Below are 17,615 nucleotides of genomic sequence, written 5' to 3'. Positions count from 1 at the left end.
AATGCTTGTGTCTTTTTTAAGAATAAGCCAACCTTTGTTAGGCTACAAGTGTTTTATGAACCATAATGGCTGTTCCTTCTACTATAGTGTTCTAATTGAACACATTTTTTGCTTTTTACTCTTTTCTCTGTGTAGAGAATTTCCCATGAAGTAATTCCCGTACAGATTTATTGTTTTGCCTACTACCCACCAGAAAAATAGGGGCAATGAAGAATTCACCTAACTTATCAGTAGACTATTTCACTCCTCTACAGAGGGGACTAAACTTTCATATCCCTAGTTCTTTAAAAAGCATGTGAATGAGGCTGTCAATCACCTGCCAAAATATATGGGTCATCGTGTTCGTTACTTGGGGAAAAACAGCCTCTGTTTCCTGCTGCCAAGTGGGACTTCAGGAAGGCGGGCAGAGGGGAGGTGGCATCTTCGTTGCCCATGGCTGCTGCACAGGTGGGTGCCTCTGGGGCTGTCTCTGCAAGACTCGGACTCCAGCATCAGGTGGGAAGCCGTTCTGGCCTTAGGTGTAGATCAGTGCTCTGCAGACGGACAAGTGAGCCTCTCTGCATACTGCCACTGTCTCCCCTGGGTGTTTTCCGTGGCTCTGGCTACAGAGTCCGAGCGGGGCCAGCCGAGGGCAGCTCGGCATAGATGTCAGCCCGAAGGACAGATGCAGTCGAGCTACAGAGAGTCATTGTACTGGAATATGCTTGTTGGGTCAAATCACCAGCCCCATGAAAATCAGTCTAGAAATTCTTATCACTGAAATGAGGTGGAAGTCAGACTGAGTTTACTGCCTAAATATTGTTAAACATATTTTTCCAGATAAATATTTAGGCAGTTTTATTGATCAGATGGTTTTTATTCAGAATGTTCAGTTGAATTTGTCTTTTACTTTAAGTCACTGTTCCGGTTTGCTAATGCTGCCGGAATGGGAAACACCAGAGATGGATTGGCTTTTATAAAAGGGGGTTTATTTGGTTACACAGGTACAGTCTTAAGGCCATAAAGTGTTCAAAGTAACACATCAGCAATCGGGTACCTTCACTGGAGGATGGCCGATGGCGTCCGGAAAACCTCTGTTAGCTGGGAAGGCACGTGGCTGGTGTCTGCTCTAAGTTCTGGTTTCAAAATGGCTTTCTCCCAGGACGTTCCTCTCTAGGCTGCAGTGCCTCAAAAACGTCACTCTCAGTTGCTCTTGGGGTGTTTGTCCTCTCTCAGCTTCTCTGGAGCAAGAGTCTGCTTTCAATGGCCATCTCCAAACTCTCTCATCTGCAGCTCCTCTCTCAGCTCCTGTGTGTTCTTCAACGTGTTCCTCTTGGCTGTAGCAAGCTCGCTCCTTCAGTGAACTAACCAAGGCCCAAATGAATGGGTGGGGCCACACCTCCATGGAAACTATCCAGTCAGAGTTATCACCCACAGTTGGTTGGGGTGCATATCCATGGAAACAACCTAATCCAAATGTTCCAACTTAATCCCCACTAATATTTCTGCCCCCACAAGAGTGCATCAAAAAATGTGGCTTTCTCTGCAGGACATAATAGATACAAACTGGTACAGTCACTAATAGAGAAAACAGCCAAGTATAGCTGCAGTGCTGTTCCGATGCAGTTTTTGTGTGAAACACGAGTGCTGAGAGCCAGGTGGCTCAGGGAGCCTTTTATAAAATGAGCCAGCACGTGGGACTGGGCTGTGAGGGTGAGTCTTCCGGGGAAAAAAGGCACAGGATGAGTAGTAGGAGGTAAGGGGGAGGGCAGGGCAGGGCCAAGGGGGTTAGCACTCCCTCCGTGGGCGTGCATGTGGCCTCACGCCTCCTTCCGAGCTGGTGGCTGAGGTTGGCCCTAAGGTCTGTATTCAGGACCTCATAACAGGAAATGCGAGCAGCAGAGGTTTGCACCCAGTTTGTCTCCAAAGCCTACCTGCTGTCCACTACATCAGAGTTTTTAAAATCCCCCATTGTAGTCCGTTGTTTATTAGGAAATCAATTTAGTGGGTCATTACCAGCATTATTTGTAAATGAAATTAAAAAGAGCAGAATAGGTTAGAATAGAAAGTGCCAGAATTCATCCCTCATAGCAAAGATACCTAATGATTCATGACGCATTTTTTCAGTTTGTGTGGGGTAGGGGTGAGCGTGTCTCTCCTGGGCAGCAATGTGAAATGCATTTTTTACTATGAGTTGAAGTCAGAAGAATTTGATAGCCATTGCATAATGCCATGTTGCCTTTAAGACTTTTAATTGCATCCCAGTCCTTTGAAATCGCAATCCCACTGGAAAGGGCCCGTGGGCCCTCACTCTCTGGCACCGGACCCCTCCTCGACCCAGGCCGTGTGTTTCTCCAAAGAAACAGTACAGGTACTGAGTATCTCCATGTGCTGGGCGTTACCCTTGGTGCTTGGAGTAAGAAGACACAGGAAAGTTCCTGCTCTCTAGAGGGAGAAGAGAGATTGAAAAAGGTGAATTCCCAGACATACACGGGAAACCAGGGTCAGGCAGACAGGGAGGGCCTGCCAGCTTGTGGATTCTGGAAAGCCTTCCCAGCATAGATGTTTCCTGTCTTGGGTCTGGAGTCATAAGTAAAAGTTATCCAGGTTGAGAAAGATATGCAGGTTGTGGCAGCAGAGAGTGGGAAGGTCATATGCTAAAACAGCGCCTTGATGGACCCACAGTAGTTTTAAATTATTCGGGTAAAAAATATGAGACAGAAGCCTCTGAAGTTGAGACTTAGAAGCCTTAGAAGCCGGGGGTGTGAGCGGGGGTGTGGGGTTGGTTTCTAGAAGAACCCTGGATTTTCATCCCAAAGTCCACAGGGAGGCTGTGAGGGATTTTAGTCATGACAATGATAAGATCAGAGTTATATTTTTTAAAAAATGACAGAAGTCTCTTGTAGTCCAAGCCAGAGGTGACAAGGGCCTGAGCTAAATAGGCGGTGGCAGGGAGGTGGAGAAAGGGGCAGCTTCAGGAAACAGTCAGAAAACCGGAGGTGGAGCAGGCGGCAGGGCCAGCCGATGAGGGAGAGGGTACAGGCGAAGAAGTGGGGTGTGCCGAGGTGCGGGGTTCAGGGGCAGGAGGAGGATGATTGATACCCGGAACTTGTAAGCAGATATAAAAGTTTGAAATTTGGAAGTCAGGCTGAGGGTGGAGTTCGTTATTGAAACCACTGAGATCACCCAGGGAAGGTGAGAGGAGAAGGGCGGGAAGGGGCCTCAGACCCCAGCCCGGCCAGGCCGCGCCCTCAGTGAGCTGCAGGCCGGGGGCTCTGGGTCCGCGTTTTTCAAACTGATGTCCCCAGGAGCACAGGCATTTTGAAAGATGCTTGTGAGAAATAAAATTCTGTAGTTACATGTGTTTGGAAAATTCTGGATTAAAAAAAGTTACTAGGTTCTTCTTATTGACGGGCTTTTCTAATCTTCAGCACGTTCGCCAGCATACACTTCCCAAACACGCTGGCCGGAGTAGAGGACGGAGACAGAGGCCAAGAGCCGTGAGTGGGACTGAGGAAGTAGGAGGGAAGCGGCCAGCGTGGGACCGTGGGCGGGGAGGTGGGCGGCCCACGGGCCGAGAGCAGGAGGCAGGACGGTCCTCACACCGGAGCGAAGCCACGAGGGGACATGCACATGCGGAAAAAAACTTCAGACACTGAAACACATCTAGATGACTGTTTTTTCCCCAAAATGTGAATACTTCATTTATTTTATAGTCAGGACAGAGAAATGTATGTATGTGAGTTTTCTAGTAATTAGCCATCATCTCAAAAGAAGGCGACACCCTAAAAGGGTGAGCTCAGACCCTTTCCCTCCTTACCTGTGAAGTCTGATGTCTCAGGCTCCGCGGGCTCCGGAGGTTGACCTCCTGCTCCCTGCACACCCTAACCTCGGGCCCAGCTTCCTGACTGCTCTCATGCCCGCGTCTGTGCAGGGTGCACCCCCTTCTCCCGCAGACCCACAGGTCTGAATCCTGCCCAGCTGTCACCACTCCCTCAGATGCCCCCCGATGCATCCACAGAAGACGCTGGAGGTTGAGGGTTTCTGTGACTGTGGAGTTTTTCTCACTCCGTCTGCGAGTGGAGGCAGCATGCCTACGGTTAAATGCCCTGACCCTGGAATTACATGCCCGGCTTTGAGTCCAGTCTCCACCATTTCCCAGTTGTGAGACCTTCCCTAAGGCTCTCCTCACTGGGCCTCTTGTCCCCGCTGTAAAGGGGTGACAGTGCTGAGGAGTACATTCGGTGAGTGCATAGAGAGTGATTCGCACATCCCTCAGCCACACACTTACCCCTTTGGTTTGTAATTATTTCTGTGCACGTCTTATCTTCACCCTTGTCTGTGAGCTCTTTGTGGGTAAAGTCCATGTCCAATATGTCAGTGTGTTCTCTACTGGTGCCAAACCCCACACTACACATTGAACGATTTTTGTTGACTATGTGAATGAATGGATGAATGAATGAATGATTCTGAATTAAGCAGGTCTCGAGGCATTTCATTTACTAAAAGGGAATGATTTACACACTAGGAAAAATATGGCAGTTACAAAAGTGTGCCATTTAAAAAAATACCAGCATGCATGTGATACAGCTAGAATGGCCAGTTACTTTCTGACTGTCATTGGTTTTAATATATTTTTGCTATGTTTTCTCTAAAATGCAGCCAGTTTCATATTTTTAAAGAACAATTTGGAATCAATTCCAGAAAAAGATAAAAGATTTAACCTGTTGTTTATAATGGTCTTTTACTGTGACATATAAATTTAGCAATGGTGTATATCATTTTCTGAATCCTCTTCCATAAATACAGATTGCATGCTATGTGCCAGATTCTGTATTGGGTGGCCTATCTTCACGTAGCTTGTGCCAGAGGGGAGAAACAGATTTATGAACACACGTATTCCATGTTTCGTAAGTGCTGCGATAACGATGTGCCCAGGAAACTGTGGGAACACAAGGCTGGCACTTATTCCAACGTAGGGCCCTAGAAACCACTCAGCTAATGGGTTCAAATCATATCCTTTGGTCTCTTCACTCATCTAGGATATTAGGAATTTACTCTTCCCAATCATTCCATGATATCCTAGTGCCGTGAAAGAGCCAATTCCCTTCCAGAAGGTGAAAAATGATTTCCATATGGTGAACTAAATGTGATATGAGTAGGAACACAGATTGTAGTCGGTTCACCTGTTGAATCAAAAGACAAACACTCAAACTGAACATTAACATTATCACTCTATTTCAGTATATTTTTGTGCTAGAAAAGAATACTGTGATCTTTTATTTAGAGTGTATATGCTTTGTAAGCTTTTTCTTCTATAAAACCACTCTTCACCTTTGAGGAAAATACACTAGGTTTTGTTTCTTCTTAACATAGAGAGTGATCTGGTATACAAACAAATTGGAAAACATAGATAGTAGGTTGAAGTTAGAGCCAGTCAGATTGTCTCTCAGTACTTTTTGAAATTACTTATTATAAACACATTAAATATGTGATTTTAGAGAATATTATTGTGAAATAATCTCTTCCACGATGCAGTGGGTTATGTCAAATTGCAGTACTCAGTGTGCATGTAAAAGGGCCCCATCGTCCTGTGCCTGTTTCTGACAGCTTTTTGCTAAGTTGAGTTTTTCCAACAGTAGGTGTACTCAGATCTGAAAAGATTAATGTGCATTCTTAAGCACATGTCTCACTTGGGGCAAAAGGAAGAGTGTTTGTTGTACAGTAATAATCAAAGGAAACCAGTGCACTCCGGGGGCACTGGTTACTGCTCATGTCATCTAAGGGTACATTATGCCCCAGAAGTTACCAGAAAGAGTAAAAGAGGCCTTTTCCTTAGTCACAGTGGACCTCTGTGTAAAATTTGGGTTTATAGAGTGTCTATAAGGATAATTGCAGGTGGGGGCTATTAGAGAGGGAGACAGAAGTGCTAGAAGTTAAATTCATAAACCTTAAATGATGTATTCTGTTAGTTGCTCAGGTTCTTTTCCTGATTCAAGCACAAACATTCTGGAACTAGTTTCATGTGATAAAAATGTATGATGATTTCAGAGGATTCCATAGTTATTCTGATATTTGGGCAGCTATCAATAGTCTCTAGATATGAAGAAAAGAGTCACTGACCAGAGATTTGGTTACTGTGATTTCTTTTTCCTTGAGGCATTCCAAATGCCTGAAGCCCGGAGAACTCTTAGATAATAGAAATCTAAGATCTTTGAAGTACTTTTCCCCATAACTTGTTTCTTAATGCCCAAATTTCCTTGGAATCCAAAACAAAATTCCAGCTTCTCATGTTCTTCAGCAATTTGTTTTAAGATTTTTCAAGCTTAAAGCACTTTGTTCTTTAATTTCTATAGGGAAAGTTATCTTTAAGTTAATAGTTCAGATTTAAAAATAGTATGAGTCCAAAGCAGTGATAGACATTTTAGATATGTTCTGTCACTCATGCTTTGTTAAATTCTTACAAATGTCATCGCATTATAGAAATAATTGTAAAATTTTACTTCCTGATTATATATTTGTCTGAATTTGTTTTGAATGAAATACTTTTCCACTAAATATAAATGGGTTCAGCTTAATTTTATTTCTTCTAAATAGTGTTAGGATTTTAAGTTTAATAATTTAACCAAGATTAGTCCATGTTTATTATCCCCAAGAAGCAGTCTTATATGTTGCAAAAGTAAATTGAACATGTCGATTCAGAGTAATCAAGGTTGGAAAAAAATCCATATAAAACCTTTATTCAGATAAGTTAGGAAATAATTCCAAAAATACATTGTTACTCCATGTACACTAAATATAGTTTTGGCCAACTGAAAGTCATCAAATAATTGTAATAATGCCAATTTTAAATTCCAACTCTTTGTCCTCATGTATATTCTTTGCTGTACTTTCATATAATAATTACATTGAAACTTGTAAAGAAGCTTAGCATTGTTTCACAATTTAATTGCCATAATGGCCTTTTAATAGCTGGAATGCTATGAGCCCCCTCAAAATTATTAATTGCTGCCATCTGAGGAAAACAAAGGTTGCCCCTGCCTTTGGGCTCTGGCCGGACACTCACTGGTCAGCCTGGGGACTGCTGGGAGCCGCTGGGGCCAGAGCTGGGCCGCGGTGTCCCTTCCAGGCCACACCCATCTCAAGAACACCAGCGTCAGCCAGGGCCGCGCCATGATGTGGCACAGAAAGAAGTCGTAATTTTATCTAAGCAGACAAAAACAGGGTCACCACAGGCACACAGAAATACCAAACAACCCCTCTCCTGGCGACTCCAAGCGACTGCTCTGTCTTTAGCCTGGATCTAGTCTTCCCCGGCTTGCCTAAGATGCCCAGGGACAGAGCCTGCCCCTCTTCCTGACAGAGCCCACGGCAGAGCAGGGTCCCACTTCGCTGAACCTCCCCCAAAGTCCAAATCCCGCAGTAAGTCCTTTTAAGCACCCTCTTACTGAGATGCCCGAGGTTCCCATGGTTTCCAGCCTCCTCATGGCAGTGAGCAGTGAACCCAGCTTGTCGCCTCCAGATGTGTTCCTCCAGGGCTCTGGCGGGACAGAAGTGACACATCCATGGCCCCAAATTTGTGAATAGTGTACCAGTAGTTATGTAAAAATGAAAAAGAACTTTGTAAAGTTCTATTAAAATATCAATGTATTATTAAGATTTCTGTGCTTGGAATTTTGATTTTCAACAGAATCATCCAAACCCACAAGTATTATTTTAACATTCTGTTTTTAAACTGTATTTGATATATAGTTCCCTTTTCAAATATAAAACAGATGGACTTTCCACTCTAGGTCGATAGCGTTTACCATCTCAAGTGACGTAAGATCCCATGCCTTCTTTTAAAGATTCCTTTCATTATGCTTGGATAAATTTTGTTCTGGTTCAGATTTTAGGTTGGCATTTTATTAATGACAAGTAATATCCCTATCCTTTCAAAAACAGTAATGGATCAATATATTTGTAAACATCTTGCCATTCTAAACAGTAAAAGTATGTTTTTAATTCACCTTAGATTGGAGTTTTAAACTACTTTTTATCAGTACTGTGGGGGGAGGTTTTGTCCCATCAATTTAACTATCTTTAATATTCATCATTTTCCTTGTGTGCTGGAAAGATTATTATAATTGGCCTTTCTTTCACAACAATAGTGAATATGTTTTTACATTCAGTGCTCAACTCACTACACTAGGTAAAGTGTAGGAGGTTAAACGTGTAACTCTAGTCATCTTCTAGAAAAAAATTAGCTAGATCACCATCTCAATGGCATCCAGAGAGGCAACCTTATTAAACGTTTTATTTGGAAAGGGATCCAGGATTTCCAAACAACCAAATTCCATATGGAAGACCTGCTGATTTGTGATTGTGCCTTATGTAAACATTTTAATATTGGATCCCTAAAATCCAGAGGCTTCCCCTAAGGGGATTAAGACATAATCCCTTCCCTCTATTGCTGCATTGGAGTAAACCCGCCTTCTCCCCAGGGCTGGTTCGCTCCCCAAAGGCTGCAACAAAAAGACTCAGTGCTCCTTAAACACGCTGTGGAATTGCAAGTTGTAATTGGAGACTTCCAAAGGACAAGGGTAAAAATGACACTATTTCATGATGGGTCTTCTTCAAGAAGGACCTATTCAAAGCCCTTTTATAAACTCCCAGGAAATTTCAACCCAGTGGAACAAAATTGGAGTCAGTGGAAGCGTAGGCTCCTTCCAGAAACGCAGAGCAATGAAGAGAGAAAATGTGTTTCCCTTTAAAAGTTCACAGAATTGTGTACTCAAAATTCGTAATATATTTCAGTAACTCAGTGTGTATGGTTTTGATAATGTGCCTCATGTTCTTTGTGTGTATGCGTGCAATTTTCCCATTTGTTTGGATATGTTAAATTTTTTAGAGAAGAAAACTGTTCGCCATTTTTTGATGTTTCTGAGCAGTCCTCCTTCGGCCAGGAATCGCTCGTCTTTTGTGTTTAGCATGAGGACTTGGAGGTTGTAGCCAGACCCCACGATGTGTAAAAAGACACAGTGTTTGCGACGCGAGCCGGGTGCCCTTCTTTCTCACCTCTCCCCAGTCGAGAGTAAACCACCTGATTTCTCGGGAGGGGAAATGCGAAGGCGGCCGCCCGCGCAGCGGCCTGGTTGCTGAAGGGTTAAGCGGTGGGAGCCGCCGGCGCGCGGGGGGGATGCGGCCGAGGGCCGGGGGCCGGGGGCGCCGAGCGCGCAGACCCTCCAATAAACACAAAGGAGGGCCTGGGGAATAGAAACCCAAATCCACTTGTAACCGTACAAGAGATGCGGGCGTAATTACTTGAGCAACCTAGATTAAGATTGATGAGCCTTTCGAGTGGAGCTTCAGCTCGGCCCCTCGCCCTCCGGAAAGCCGAGCCTGGCGCAGCCGGGGAGGACCCCGCGCCCGGCGCCGGCGGGAGGGAGCGGGAGCCGCGCGCGGCGAGGGCGCTTGGCGGCGGCGCGGCTGGGCGGCCGGGGTCGGGAGCTGCTGCCGGCGCCGTGGGCTCGGGACTCGTTTTCCTGGGCGCACGTGAGCGCCAAAGAGGAAGGGAACGGCACCCCAGGCCCTGAGCCCGTACAGATCTGCGCCCTGGCGACAGACGGGCGAATCCGTTCGCGCGGACGCTTCTCCCTGGGCGGTCTTCAGGGGAGCCGAGGCCTCGCCCGGTGACCTGGTGTCCTAAACGCGAGGGTCCTCGTTTCCTCTCCCAGCGCAGAGCCAGGGAGCGCCAGGCGAGCCCCCGCCTTTCCGGCAGGCACACTATCTAGAAATCTGTCCGCTGAGCTCCCCCAGTTTCCCAAGTTGAGAGACCGCGCTTTCCGGGCCTTTGGCTAAGAATCGTTGCGTTCAGGGGCCTGAAGTTTCTATCACTTTTGACTTCTCTCTGTGAAAATCACTGCTCAGGTTTCCGCTCTTCCCCACGTAAGAAATTTAATGTCGGTGCGCGCGCCTTAAGAGGCTGATGCGAATTTAATCTTCCTGCACGATGCACACCCCTCGGCACAGTGCAGCCCAAGGGACATCCTGAGCCCTGGGCAGCCCTGGGCCGGGCCTGGGGAGCACGGCGGCCGGCGGGAGGCCCCTCGGGAGCCGGCAGCGCGCCGACTAGGGTCCCGTCTGCGCCCCTGGGTGGCTGGACGGCGGTGCCTCGCCCTCCTGGTAGGATTTCCTGGCCCGGGGTCACTTAACTAGGCCTCCTGACCTGGAATTTTTTACCTCTGGTTTTGCTAGAATTCTTTACCTCAGGTCTCGTTAAGATCATGGGTCAAAGCCGAGCAGCGGGCTGGCGGAGGCACCCTTGTTTCCAGTGCGTCCTCAAAAGTGCCCTGCTGGGAGGGAGTGGGACAGCGCCCCAGGGGCCCGGCTGACCGTGCCGTTGTCTTGCAGGCCCCGTGGTTCTCAGCACGCCTGCCCAGCTCATCGCCCCCGCGGTGGTGGCCAAAGGGACGCTGTCCATCACCACGACGGAAATCTACTTCGAGGTGGACGAAGACGGTCCTGCCTTCAAGAAGATCGACACTAAAGTGAGTTGTGATTCCGCGTGCAGCTCTGGCGGCTTTGTGGCAGGAAGTGCTTTCCAATTTTGCTTGGTTTTAAATGACAGCGGGGGAGGGGACCATTTTCCCGTCCTTATGGAAAGTAAAATGAATGAAGTAACACGTGCTCTATTCTATGGAACTGAAGCGAGTCTTGATCATTTTAATTTTAAGCCCTGAAAGAGCAGAGCATGCGCGCTCTAGCAGCCTTTCCGTGGGACCTCTGCGCGCCGGGGCGGATTTGGTGGCTCAGCCCGTAGCTCCCCAGGCCCCGGGCGCAGCGTCTCGGGCTCGCCGGGAAGGCGAGGCGGGGTCCTGTGAGATTTCTTATTAAGATCACTTTTAATTTCCCAAAGTGTAGATTGCGGTGTGAATTACTGTTCGTGGAAAGGTTATAAGGAAACTGGGGAAAGGCTGTTTAGATACAGATTCTTCGTTATAGCCATTTTTCATCTCGTGAAATAAGATTTTACTTGTGGATTTAAGAGGAAGAGAAACTGACTAATCTGAATGCTTTGATTTGAAAAGTGTGGACATAGTGTGTCTGAGTAGCACTCGGGTGTTTAAAGGTTGTGTTCTTTAAGTGTAATGCCACAAAATACAGTATCTGAACCACTTGGAATACATAAATACTTATTAAACCTTATTGTGTAGATTTCTTACTCTTGTCTCTTAAAGCAGGCTATACGTTAGCACCTTACTCTCTGATCAGTTTTCTTGTTGTTTTAACTTTTATGTTACTGTACAATTTGTAAACTTTTTGTCATCAATTAAGAATTCAAAAGGGTAAGCCTTTTGCTAGATATCCTAGCATCAGTTTGCAAAGATCTTCCTTTAAAGTGTTTTTCAGAGGCATTTATTCCAAAATAGTTGCAGACGATTCAGTACTCTATTTTTTTCTGTTTAATTGCTATAAAGTATTTTAAAAGAATATTAGTACAACTGAAACTCCAAAAACCACCTCCTAAATTAACTTAAGGCCCATAGGTAATTACCCCTTTGAGCACTTGTTGACTATTAAAATATTATTCCAAAGAAAAATCACAGGCCTTCTTTCACTTCTAGCTGCAAAGGAATTGAATTCAAAGTGAGTCTGAATGCAATATATTTGATTTCAAATAATGTATACAGTTTGTCATTATGCTTTTATTTTTACCTTGCTTTATGAAGTAAAAAGGAATTTGGGGTTTCTATTGATATATTTAACTTACTGCATTAAAAAAGGTTTGACATGAGATAGCTCAGAAATGATCTTCATTTTATTAGTATAGTTTTCCAATTGAAATTTCAAAACTTGTATTATGACTTTAAGTTCATTTCCTCTAAGAGATATTCAGGTTTTAAACTCAGTACTACTGTCATGATAGATTTTTCTTCTCTTATCAATAATACCACAAAAATACCCAGAACAGCAGCCTTCAAAGGTAGATTTTATTGTCTGTCGTAGAAGGTAATGGTCTTATGAGTAATCATTGTGTTAGAAACTGAGGATACGTCATTTTCTTTTGTAGCTACACAAAAAAGAGCTTTTCTCCAATATTTTTAGTTGTTTTATTTTTAGTAGTTTCACTTGCATAATTCTCAAAGTTTAAAATATTCAAGTTTGTTAAATTTTCAGTATGAAGCATTATATTTTTTGAGAAATAATTTAAAATGAGACACACCTTTTTGTACTTCATTTATTAGCTTCTAATTAAATAAAAACCAGCAACAGAAATTAAAATCTAAATCACAAAAGTAATTATCCAGTGTATTTCAAGTGCATTTTTCAAATATATAATTCAGATATTCAAGCATTATTATATAAGCTGAATTCAAATTTCTTTGAATACATTTAAATAATATTTCAAGTATATTTACGGAATGTTAGAAATAGAACAAGCAATTTATTTGAAACAAAATGTAAACTTTTTAAAGTTCTGACACTTTCAGAGCCAGAAAAAGAGGAAAATCTACCTTGAAATGGTATCTTTGTTAGTGGAAAATGTCGGGAAGTATTCAAACGGCAAATTAACGCCTGTTCACCAAATCACAAAACACCAACATCCACACTTTCAAAGACAACGTGAGATCACAATATTTGTTACAAATCAAAGTACAGGGTTCGCTGTCCCTGCGAGGGCCGGTCCGCGCCGCGTTTACTCACAGACCCGCGCGCCACGTCGTCGGGGCCGCTGCGCCCCGCGCGCCCCCGCCTCGCCGCCGGGCTCTGGCCGGAGTTGGCCTGGCCCCTCCGGGGGCTCGGAGGTCGCCTGTCAAGTCTTCTAGCGCTCGTGGGTCTGGGCTTCCGCTGCTTCTCCAGAGGACGCCCGAGCCTTGCACTATTCCTTTTTAAGGACGTGGTCGAGTGGAATGTTAGGTACGACTCGAACGGGAAGTTTATGCTTCACTAGGACTCGGCGGCGAGCCGTCGTCTCGCCTCTCCACGAAATCGCCCTCTAAAGTTTCTCCAAACTTTTCGGGTTGGTCAGGATCTCCCTCGCCAGCCGCCACGTCTGCTTGGCGGCGTTCTCCAGGGCCGAGTGGGGCTTGCCCTGAAACAGATCTAAGTTGGGCAGGAAGTAGTGGGGGCAGCGCCGGCACTGCAGGCAGGAGATGAGCTGCAGCAGGATGCCGTTCAGCCGGTCTCCCAGGCAGGACTCGTCCCAGTCCGACTCCCGGGGGTGCTTCTCGCACTCGTAGGACACCAGAGTCTTCATGTGGTAGTTGTTGAGGGGCTGGCCGGGCAGCTCGAGGTGGCGGTCCCGCAGGGTTTTGAGGATGGAGAGGCATTTCTTCCTGCAGCCGCCCATCTGCAGTCTGTTCTCGGCTTCCGCGAACTGCAGCACCCAGGCGTCGCTCTCGGCCGAGCTCTGCTTGCCGGCCAGCGAGTGGCACTCCTTGGACAAGAGATTGAAGCCTTCCGCTTTCACCTCCGCCACGCGATTGGGGCCCGGCCAGGGGATGTGGGGCAGCGGCCAGTGCGCCGCGCTGCGCGGCCAGATCCCGGTGCATTTAAAAGCCGGGGTGATCTGCACCACGTACCTGTCTCGGATTCTCAGTTTCACTTCGCTGGTGTCTGCCACCATCTTGACCACGTCCCTGTAGCTGCATTTGTCCACCGCTTGAGCCACCAGCGTCTGAAACCTGGAGCGGATTTTGCGCGCCGAGAGGTAGCCGGAGGCCGTGATAAACTCCACCCAGAGGGACATGCTCCTCTTCCGCCCGTCGCTCAGCTTGAGTACCGCGCAGCCGGGCAGCGAGCCGTCGTCCACGAAGTTGAACACCCCCATTTGGTTCAGGTAAAGCACCACCTCGAACTCGGTGGGCGAGATGACCTCGAGGCCCTCGTAGCGATTGTCCATCTCGTTGAGTGAGCTGATGAACCGGGGCTCCTGCACCTCCACCTCCTTGAGCACGTCGGAAACCACCTTGCAGACTTCCCGGATCGTCTTGGCAATGGCGGCCTTCCTGGCCTGGCACTTCTCGTTGTAGTACTTGTTCAGGTGGTAGACCAGCTTGGCCTGGGCCGCGATCATGTTGGGGCAGAGATCCGGGTTGTACACCGGAGTCTCGCAGTAGGCTGTGGGATCCAATGCGGCTGCTGGAGCGGGAGCCAACGCGGGTGGAGGGGCGCGCCGCCGCGCTCAGAGGCGCACGGAGGGCGCCGGCCGCTGCGCCGTGCGCTGCCCTCCCGGCGGGTGCCTTCCCTGCCTGTACTTCTGGAGCCAGACCGACTCCTCTCCCCCCTCTCCGCCGCTCCTCCTCTTTTAAGGAGTCCTCGTCGGGGGGAGACACGCGTGGAGATATCGCCCTCTCGGCAGTAAAACCAAAAGTTGCTCCGAGACCCAGCAGACGCTTCCCCAGCCGCCGAAAGGCTCAGCCCTCTCCGGACTGATTTACTAGGCTCTCCTGTAGCTCTGGCGTGTGCGGGACTGTCGGAGGGAGGGAAGGTGTGCAGCGCGTGGCGGGGGCGCGTGTGCGTGCGTGCGTGTGTGCCGGGGAGGCGCTGCTGGTTGGTCTCGGAGCCCCGCTGCACCGGGTGGGGATTATAAAGGCAGGGCCCGGCGGGCGGGCGGCCAATCGCCACTGCGCTCGTCACGGCGGCCTCCTGGGCTCCGAGCCGGCCCATCCTTCCCCCGTCGGGGGCGCGGGCACACGCGCCGAAGGCAGGCGGCGGCCGGCAGCAGACCGCGTGGGCCACCTCGACGGTTCCGCACACCAAGAGGGATCCCTCGGCGTTGGCGTCCCTTGAAGCATCTTGACGTTTTGCAAAGACTCGGCCACGCGCTTCTCTTCTGAGCTGCAACCCCTGCTTGTCTTTTTACCGGTGAAATGCAAATACAGGTGCATTAATGGCCAGCCATCAGTTAGTGAACCAGAGTCTCTAACGTGCATTCGGAGGAAGATAATTAGTGGCCGCTAATCCTGGGGCTCTCCTTTAATGCAGGTTGAAAGTTTGCTCTTCAGTGTGTATAGACTACTCGCATATGGAAGTTGGCTTTAGATGGAACCAGACCTGTGTCATTTCCTCATTCTGGATGCTCCTGTATGTTAGAATGATTTTTTTTTTTTTTTGAGTCATGCAGGTTGTTGGGCCCTTTTTTACCTACATCCCCCCCACCTCATTTCCAGGTGTCAAAAGGAATCAGAACATTATTGTTGAGTGTGTTAGATGTAGTCTGTCTCCGTTTGACAGGAGGTTAAAAAAAAATGTTTAATGCACCCCACTCCCTCTGCAGCCCTGCTTGTCCTTGACCCATCATTGCAAGCAGGACACCGAGTTGTACTTGTAGAAATACTTGAAAAATAAAGTATTTCTGTGATTGAGAGGTTATTTTAATGTGATTTCATAGTGAGTACTATTTTAATACTCAAAATTCAGGAGCCACCAGAGATCAGATCCACTGGCAGATAGCTGTCCTGAACTCTTGAAGGTTTGGGGTTTCTGTTTGTTTACAGATGTATAGTTAAAGATCTGTCTCCTATTTTAAGTGGCCTTCCTGGTGACCTGACAGTGAGCTTCTAATTTTATACCTTTTCATGTGATTTGATTAAGGAAAAATGGTTAATATTTTTAAAGAAAAATTAAATTGTCATCAGGCTTACTTCAGGAATTAAGTATCATTTGAGAAAAACTTGAAAGCAATCAGTGTTTCTAAATACTGTTGGAACATTAAAACAGGAGTGGGGAATGGGTTTATGTAGAACTGTTTTTTCCTGGGGGTGCCAGTCAAGGTACAGGAAATGGAGGAGTTACATAGTGGTCTTAAAACCTAGGCACATTTTGAGTTGTGGATCTTTAACTTAGATGGCCTCTCTTTCAAATTAAGAACATCTTCAGCGAAATCCTGTAACTCCGGGTAACAGGTTCGTAGACAACTTTCTTTCAGGGTCAGTTTTAACAAGCCCTTGTTCAGTACTCCAACTTTTTACTCAAGTTTTTGATGTTGTTGTTTTGTTTTGTTTGTTTCTTGCATAGGTACAGCATCACAAAGCCACCTATTATTCCCTTTTTCATTACCCAAAAGCGATAGATTCCGATTTAGCTTAAAATAGTCATTGAATGTGGGCTCCCAGCATCCGTCTCCTCTGTCCCCCAGGAGCCCTCCATTCCCCTGGGAACACCGCACAGCCCCCCTCCCCACCTCGCCGGCGTTCCGGGTGAACGCGCTGCTGCTGCTTTTTGGTAGTTAGAGGCGGAGGAAGAGGCGGCAAATCCGAGCCCGAGGACCGGCGGCCGAGGCGGCGGAGGCGGCACGCGGTGGCTCCGGGGAAAGCCGCCTCGGCCCTGGGCGGCAGGTCCCCGTGCGCGCCCCTCTCGCCGCCCTCCCCTGGGGCTCCGACCCCGGCTCGCCGCCTTTCCCCCCCGGGTCCCTGCCCCGTGGGCCTTCTGGCGGCCTGCGGGTGCCTCCCAGCCCCCCTCTGCCCCGGGCCCCGCTGCCCCGCACCCTGGCGCTCGCCGCGGCCGGCCCGTTCGCCGCGCGGAGATGCTCGGCCCGCAGCGCCCCTGGCCTCCTGGGGCCACCTGCCAGCGCCCCCGGGTCGAGCACGGCAGGGAGCCTGGGCGGCGGGGCCCGCGCGCAGGTGGCGCATCGTCGGGACTCGCTGAGCGGTTTAATTGGGTTAAAGCGGAGCTAAACACCGAAGCACTTTGTGCAAACTAATTGGCGCGACCGGGGCCTTTTCACTAATGATTTGCACTTTGAGGAAGAAAAAGAAGGGGTGAGAAAGGGACTGGAGCACTCGTGAGGCCCCGAGTGTCGCGGGGGAGGGCCCTGACTCGCTGCCCGGGCGCCGGGACTGCGCGCTCCGCGTGCTCGCCGCGCGCCCCGGACCCCGGCCCCCGGCCCCCGAGCGCGTGGAAGGTGCCGCCTCCAGCGGAGCCCCCCGGCCCGCGGGCGCCTCGCTGCGGGAGCGCAGCCCATGCCGAGGAGGGGGTGTCCTCGCCCCGCGGCTGGGGTTTTGTTGTTTTAATTGAAATGACCTGTGGAGAGGGATTAACCGCCTACGGGATAGTGCAGCGTCATGTGGTTCAGCCGTTTTAATCTAGGTTTCGGACGTGGATTTGTTTTGTGGGAGTCACTTTATTTAACTATTCTGTAGTATTTTTTTTTTTTTTTTTTTGAAATATCGTTTGACCTACCGAACTAGTTATTTCGAATGATTATCAAATAAGTGACGATCACCTTAAGTCGATTCATTTACTTACGTGAAAAGCTCAGAAAAGCGCTCCGGCTAACACCAGCCTTATATATATGTTTTTTTCACCATGAATATAATCTTAGTGGTTGGTGCTAGAGTAAGAGCTTGTGTGTGTGTCCACTGCTTCGGGACATAAACACTTAATTGTTTTCGGTGGTATGTGTGCTGGCCTCTTGACAGGAGCTTATAATAGAATGGTAATTGCCGAAAACTGACCTAATTGAAGGGGGGAAAACCAAGAATCTCATGATTTAATGGTGGTTTGAGATGATGCTTACATTTGAATGGGATTTGGGATTTTAAGGTCTAACAGACATTTTCATTTACTTAGTCTGCTAGGCAGCCTTGATTTAAAATGTAGCAGTTAGAGAAAATAATCCAAAAAAGACAAAACACACCATTATCATAAAT

General features: G+C 47.8%; 2 protein-coding genes across 8 annotated transcripts in view; one reads left to right on the top strand and one right to left on the bottom strand.

The window, feature by feature from the left end:
* The window catches only part of NBEA (neurobeachin), a 637,956-nt gene that overhangs the window by 430,567 nt on the left and 189,774 nt on the right, over positions 1-17,615 (top strand). For all 7 annotated transcript variants that reach the window (XM_037800588.1, XM_037800589.1, XM_037800586.1 and 4 more), the window contains one exon: positions 10,372-10,508. In XM_037800588.1, the coding sequence (XP_037656516.1) occupies positions 10,372-10,508 (137 nt within the window). The remainder of the gene's footprint in view (positions 1-10,371; positions 10,509-17,615) is intronic.
* Positions 12,680-14,103, bottom strand: MAB21L1 (mab-21 like 1). The gene has a single exon (XM_037800594.1). The coding sequence runs from the start codon at positions 14,036-14,038 to the stop codon at positions 12,959-12,961; it is 1,080 nt and encodes a 359-aa protein (XP_037656522.1). The 5' UTR covers positions 14,039-14,103; the 3' UTR covers positions 12,680-12,958.

The sequence above is a fragment of the Choloepus didactylus genome, chromosome 12 (assembly GCF_015220235.1).
Source record: "Choloepus didactylus isolate mChoDid1 chromosome 12, mChoDid1.pri, whole genome shotgun sequence".
Lineage (NCBI taxonomy): Eukaryota > Metazoa > Chordata > Mammalia > Pilosa > Megalonychidae > Choloepus > Choloepus didactylus.
This window is presented reverse-complemented; position numbering and strand designations above follow the sequence as displayed.